General features: G+C 33.7%; 1 protein-coding gene across 6 annotated transcripts in view; it reads right to left on the reverse strand.

Moving 5' to 3' along the window:
• The window catches only part of nej (nejire), a 304634-nt gene extending 297032 nt beyond the window's left edge, over window positions 1-7602 (reverse strand). For 4 of the 6 annotated variants that reach the window (XM_069841283.1, XM_069841282.1, XM_069841281.1 and 1 more), the window contains exons 1-2: window positions 7050-7602; window positions 6095-6217 (exon numbers count right to left, since the gene is read on the reverse strand). In XM_069841283.1, the coding sequence (XP_069697384.1) occupies window positions 6095-6217; window positions 7050-7131 (205 nt within the window). In that variant the 5' untranslated portion in view covers window positions 7132-7602. The remainder of the gene's footprint in view (window positions 1-6094; window positions 6218-7049) is intronic. The other 2 variants (XM_069841285.1, XM_069841284.1) reach the window with 1 other exon arrangement.
• Between the last annotated feature and the right edge of the window lie 161 nt (window positions 7603-7763).

A 7763-nucleotide genomic window follows, 5' to 3' on the forward strand; every position in this document is an offset into this window, starting at 1 on the left:
ATAAATTATAAGCCTATGCAATATATGTGAATAAGCAATTAAGAATATGATTTAGGCATTCACTTTGCAAAGCATATTCCCTACAACCACATGATAAGATTAACTTAATTCAACTGTACCACAAAGATAACACCCAGTTCTCTTGATGAAAATCAGGACTATTGCTAATTCAAATTGCAAGAGAAATAATTCCACACTTAATTTTAAAAAATCTACAGAATAACGAATATAGTGATTTTCTTCAAATAATGAAAGGTATACATCAACGTAAATTAAGCAATATTTCTCACTGTCACAATATGTACAGATTTTCCTGTAAGAATAACTAAACCCTAAACAAAATAAAAAAAAAAAAAGAAAATTAGGAGCCACGAAGTTTATAGTTAGATTCTATGAAGAATGAGCACACAAAAATTGTTAAATTATTGTCGTTGGTGACAAGAAGTACCAAAGCTGTATGATTTGAGAACAACATTACATATTTAAACTTCTGAGAGATCACAAAATATTCTGAACCACAGACATTAACTAATGACAATAAATTAATAAATTCTAATTAATTGATTAACTAGTGGACTTACTCGTATTAATTATGTAAGATTTGTCCTGCTTACAGCTGTTTCAGTGCTTACGCACCATCCTCAGAGCCTACTAGATCATGGCGTCATCTCGAACTTCTCTGCCCGTTATGTGGGTGTGTTCGATTGTTGAAAGGTGTTGAAGAATGGAGTCAAATACTGTGTGTGTTCTGAAATTGATCTGTGTTGAGAATTTGATCGGGGTGTGTTTTAGTATGTCTGTATATTTCATATTGTTCTAGTGTGTTGAGTTTTTGGTTCTTGGGTTGTATGTGTAGGATTTCCATGTCCGTATTTATGTTATTGTATGTATGGTTAGCATTGGTTATGTGATCGGCACATGTAGATGTATTGTGTCCTCCGGTTATTACTTTAATGTGTTCTTTGTAGCGTGTTTGGAATGATCTACCTGTCTGTCCTATGTATCACATAACCAATGCTAACCAGACATACAATAACATAAATACGGACATGGAAATCCTACACATACAACCCAAGAACCAAAAACTCAACACACTAGAACAATATGAAATATACAAACACACTAAAACACACCCCGATCAAATTCTCAACACACAGATCAATTTTAGTACACACACACTATTTGACTCCACTCTTCAACACCTTTCAACAATCGAACACACCCACATAACGGGCAGAGAAGTTCGAGATGACGCCGTGATCTAGTAGGCTCTGAGGATGGTGCGTAAGCACTGAAACAGCTGTAAGCCGGACAAATCTTACATAATTAATATGAGTAAGTCCACTAGTTAATTAATTATATTCAAGTGTTAAAAGTAGTGTACGCAAGATTCAAAATGGATAATAAATTCTGTTAATTCCAGCACCATTCTATTCTCATATTTTATTATTTAGGTATGGTACAGTGAAGAGCATTTATCGTGAACAATAAGCAGTGCCAATCCCCTGCCGAACTATGGCTTTGATTACAGTGAGATGCGTACCTGTATCCACAGCACTGATGCAACATAAGGCCCATATCCAACTAGTGAGAAAAATGTAATGCATTGTCGAGCTATGGAAAATGCTTTCCTATGCTCAAAATAAGGCACAGCTGATATTGGTCGGCTACCCCACCACCTGTATTTACCGCTCCCACAAGTAACCTAACCTAATTGTAGCTTATAAAATTTATATTACTTGAATGTAATTGAACAATTAATAGAAAGTCTGATGTTCAAATGTATGTAACTATATTTCTATCAGCACATATCAAACTCAAAGACCTTATACAGTATTACATATAAGATCTTTGACCAAACTGCCTTATGGCGTAATAAAATTTGTGTTTTAATTATCTATATAGAGATGGCTCCACTATGTAGCAACATATTTCTCCCTGTAGTGTGAAGACATAAGCATTATTAGCTGCCTCCACTACATAGTTCTCGATGTAGTGTGTTACGGGGCTAAGAGTTATAGAATTTGTACTTAGCCAACCTTGCTCATGTTCATTGCTCAAAATGTCCCCCATTCACTGCAATACATTGTTGACATCTTTTTATGAAACTGTTATTTACTTTCACAAAGATTCCCACTTTTTCATCCATGACTTTGTTCAGATGCCACAGAAATGAAAATCTGTATTTTTTTTTCAATACATTAACCCACTAAGGGCCGACTGTATAAACCATTTAATCTTAGATCAGAGGTTAAATTGATCCTCGTTCTAGCTGAACTTTGAATTTTGTGTTGCATAAAGTCTAATCTGAGATTAATTTGTCTTAAACTAAAGTCAACTTTGACTGAAGAAATTTCTCCGATTAAGTTAGATGATCCAAGTTCAGTTATTTATTTTCTGTTTGAAATATACGAGTGGCAGATTGTCCAAAAAGAATAACCATTATTATTAATATTAATACATATGGGGTATATATATATATATATGTTTTCAATTTCTTGCCTTAATACACAAACATTCTTATATTTTATAAGGCTTTATCGTGTTCAGCAGTATCAAATAACATAACCTATAATTATATTATGTTCATAACCATTATTAATGGATAAGATAGGTACATTCATACATTTTCAATTAACTGTATTACTAAACGAAAATTGTCGTTTTATAAAGCTTTATTGTGTTTAGCAGTATCAAGCACCATAACATGTTAACAATTTGGAGAACGGTCAACCTTCTTCTTATTGTCCGTCATTATTTACAATGCACAAAACAAACCATTGTCTCCCACAGGGTGTACGGAAAGTCGCCAAAAAGTAGTTGGAAAGTCGCTAGATTTCTCATTATCAACAAATAAAGACTAAATTTTGTCACTATGGGATGTTGAAAAGGTCGCTAAATCTCTATTTTAGCAATATAAAAGTTAAAAGAAATTGTTGAAAAAGAGTTAAAGTCGCTAAATTTGCGACACTGAACAAATCTGTACAACATGGCCTGCGCATCACATACTTCAGCTGTTTATGAGATGTTGCCAAATCCTTTTCACGTGAACTTAGTTTGCATTTGAACCAAGATAATTTGATCGCAGAAAAGTTTTAAGCCTATACAATAGAAGAAGTGTCTGAACTTGGTTCACTTTCCAATCTTCGATCAAAATTGATCTTCAGTCAGAGAGCTTTATACAATTCGGTCTAAGTCATGCAAAACGTAACTATCAGTACCAGTATGTCACAATTTTAAAAGTTGTGAAACAGCTGTTTATAATCGAAAATGTTGATTATTATTATTAACAACAGATGCATAGATAGCAAAGATGTATCCATGTGTGCATGCTCACACATCACACTAGTGCCTAGCTGCTCCTAACAGGGCGCTACCTCGGATCTCGATAAATGCTCCTATCTGTAGCTATAACTGCCAAATAATCCAACTGACTACAACCATAACCAACATCAGAAGCATCACCGTATGAAAATTTAGCACTAATTATTAGAAACGAGGGATAATGAACCTAACATTCACATGTGTCACTTTAGTGTGAACCACTTGTCGCTAATCTATCTCACCGAGCCATACCTAACCTTACCACTGATAGTGGGGTTATTTGTCACTGATCAACCTAACCTTATCACTGACAGAAGGTCTAATATTGTCACTAATCTATCTCCTCTCAAACCCCACCTTACCTTGTTACAAAGTCACTAAGTGTGAGGAAGAAGAAAGTGTAGTAAAGGAAACCAAATATTTCTAGGAAGAATGACACAATTGAATGCCAGACCAATTATCCTTCTGTTCATCCTATCCATTCAATTATGAATGTATGTTATGGAATTAACATAACCAAACCACTTCCACCGAATGTAACAATGACTCTGAAACCTAGTAATAATTATTAGAACACATATTAGCACAGCACACTGCAGTTCACTTTCATCAAATTGTATAAGAAAACAATTTCAACCTTTTGAGTACTGTAACTGTATTAACTAAACGAAATTATTGCTCTCCTGGGAGGAAATTGGTGACATAAAACAGAACTGACAAGATGCTGTCATTTCATTCTATAATGGAATCATAATATTTTGAAATCCACGGGTCAAGTATGAAATTGAATGATGGGATGACAAATAATGTACACATACAGTAAGCTAATCAATGCTAGTCAACCTTGAAAGATAGTTACCAAAATGTTAGCAACCATTCGAAATATAGTCATCACACTGAATGCTAAACACTTGAAAAAAAAAAAAATCTAAAAAAAAATATATATATATATATATATATTTATTTAAAAAAAGACTGACAAAAGAAAGTATGTTAACTGAACCGACTTCTAACAAGAATCCAGTAAATTATGTATGTAGTTTTGTGTGTGTGTGTATATAAAATGTTAATCTGTTAAAGACTTTTGTACATAAAATAAAAGTGTTCACAATTCAACAAAACTATTATATTATTATAACATGAATTGTTTAAATCATTGACGGAACACCAACAATTTAGTTCTGCTTCATATTCAGGCATACACGTGCCTGTAACACTGAACTATAACTAGTAAACACTAATGTCATGCAACTGCATTGGGACAGCTACAAGTGGCTCCTTGGGCAAGTTTAGTGAGACAGAAATTACAAAGTGCAAACATAATTTTGTACAAAAATAAAAAAGAAAACCTTTGTCGTTAAAGAAAGGAGCAATGTTTATAGTATTCATGTGATCACCAATTTAATCACACCTTTCTCTTCGAAAATGCTGCAATGTATGACTACAAAAAGGTTTCAAATAATTCCATAAGCTGAGAAACTAAATTTTCCATACTCGTTTATTACAAAGTCCAACTTAAAAAATGTAAACTCTATTGTAAATAGTGGAAACATTACGATAAAATAATTTTTTTATAATTATTTTTTAAATAACAATGATGTAGGGTAAAGTTGTAAGCACTTTCCCAAGATTGAGAAAAATTATCAGAAAAACATTTTTCAGCCTTCATGTTCACCAAGAATAGTATTTCATATCTGCTTGAGAAGATAAATTCATTGAAAATAATTTGATGTGAGTGTGTGCATTAATAGGACCAAAATGTAGGTACACAAAATGCTTAACTTAGTGTACACTAGTGTAGGCTAACGATACTTGACTAAATATGCCTAAAGAACCACGAAATATGAGCTATAATAATAAATTTAATTAACTTTTACAGAATAAGAAAAACAAAGTAACAGGTATACAAAACAAGCAATGTATACCGTGCTAATCTAAGCCACAGACCAGCAAACAATAAAAAAAATATTAAAATGCACTGAGCGAAATGAACATGCTGTGCTATTCTAACTTCCAAAAAATAGTAATACACTGAAAATATACCAATTACCATTATTACTTAGGCTGTCTTTCCTAAATTTTGTTCTTACACAAAGATATATAAGTATACAAATAGGCTATAATATATTAAAGGTTATGTCAAGATTCAGTAACCTGTCTTAATGTACAGTGTGCACAAGGATTCAACTATCATGCTAAAAGCAGTGTAGTAACAGTGAAGATGATCTCTGACATAATTAAAGACTTTCATGCTGTTTAATACACTACTAAATTTAACACACTACTAATTTTCAGACTTATGTAATCATAAGATTGAAATGAAAAACGTGATACGGTACAAAAAAAATCGTAATAAAATTCCGGATACCGTAATTGTTAAGTTACATCAATTTAAAATATCCAACAGCAAAATTTTAAACTACAAAACATATTAACACTATCCCCAAAATAAAGAAAAACACAAATTAACTTTGACATGAAAATGTTCCAGCATGGACAATGTATGTCAGAAGAAGATCATCCTGCCTGACTGCCAGCAGAGTTAAAATGTTTTATGTTACTTCAATATTGTTTCCAGTCCCTTAAAATTTATAACCATCATCCTCAACCAAATTTCAAACAAACAGCAACTTATCGGGTTTCGAAATAAAATGCTCATTTCAAAGAATTAAAATGAACCCAATTTTAAAGAACCGGGAACAATACCAAATAACAGCCCACTGGATTTTGGGATGTTTAGGAAATGGTTTGGGGAATAAATCAGATTTACTTCTCTTCTGTGGGTTCCATTGTTGTTGGAGTTGGAGTAGTTGTTGTTGCTGTTTGCCCCCTCCACCATTGTTCCCCAGAGTTGGAGCCAAGTCGAAGTGCATCATTAAAGGCGTCATCGGCACTGTGGAGTGGATGGTAGGTCACAGAATATTATGAGAAAACAGTAAAAAAAACAAAATGTAGTATCCACTGTCTCGCTGATATTTCAAGTTAACCTCTCTCATTCTTCTTCATTATAATTTAATAGTCTTGATACCCCAAGCAACGGAAAGCTTTATAAGAATTTATGTTCAATTGGGAGAAATTACATTCTGGATAAGACGGGTAAAGAACAGGTACTGATACGGGACAATTTAACTCAAAATATAGGCTACTAAGAAGGCGGTGTAGCACAAACCACCAACTGAAGTTCAAAGCAATTTAATAAAAGGCTAGTTAAAGCAACTCATGCAAATATCATGCTTAAGATTAAGAACCACCCTTAATATTGCTCATAAGGTATACAATAAATTATAACAAAGTGTAATGAACAGCAAGGTTAAGAGTGGTCATGCTTACAACACCTTCATGCTATTACAGTTATTTCATTATGTGAATCTATGTGAATCCATGCCAAAAACATATACTATTGGGGAAACTCAATCACTACAATTAACCATTTAAACAAAACTATAATGGGTCTACTACTGATTTACATGCCAATCTAATTAGCTATCTCACAATCTATTATGAAATTCTGTTGTCAACTCCCATTCTAAAACTCTAACGCAAAGACTTTTAGAATTACATGATGATGTTTATTTACAATACACTTGCTAGTCTTTTTAAATACACCAGGCCATAATGTCAAATATTACAAGGAACGCCTTCCTTTGTAATAAATACGGATAATATAATCGTGCAAACTATATTTTCTAGCACTGTGACGCAAGTAAAACATAATATTAACATACCTGAAGAATCGGAAGTTCCTTGGAATGGATCAGTCATTTTCTGCCGCTTGCTTGGCGGCCCATCGACGAGATGATCGGCCATATCTCCCTGTTTACCAAGCCGTGCCTACTAGCCTACACAGTATCGTATTTAACAGAATTTGAAACGGCCACGCATGGCTCGTTAGAAATTTGACCACATAATGGATCCTTAATTATTACCGTGCCAATAGTTCGACATTTAATCCATCCTTCAAGGCACATATTAATTATCCACAGTCAACGATGGGGCTTAATGAAGCCACAAACTGGCGGATGAGCCTACACAGTACCTCTCTCCATCTTCCGACGGAACTCACACAATGATCCAAAAGTAAATCACCCACAATTTTTCATTTTTAGACTTTTTTTAACACACATTGACCAAGCAAGATTACACAAAACACATGAAGTCACTTATAAGATGAAAAAGTGCCCATTAGCTGAACTAAAATAACGGTAATTTCAAGAATAAATTCCAAATTTCCCCACAGTCTCTGATAGTCAAAATGGCGGCTGTTGATGAAAAGTTTTTCTACGCTTGTCAGAAAATTTCCGACTAGTAATGAGCATTCGTCTCTCCTATTGGGTAAGACACATCATGTGATAAAATTCTGGTGTCTCATTGGTTGGAGAGTTTCGCGACGACTATTCGTGACGTCATAACATATCCGAAGATAGCCGAAGTACGTATAA

The sequence above is a fragment of the Periplaneta americana genome, chromosome 12, assembly GCF_040183065.1.
Source record: "Periplaneta americana isolate PAMFEO1 chromosome 12, P.americana_PAMFEO1_priV1, whole genome shotgun sequence".
In the NCBI taxonomy this organism is placed as follows: Eukaryota; Metazoa; Arthropoda; class Insecta; order Blattodea; family Blattidae; genus Periplaneta; species Periplaneta americana.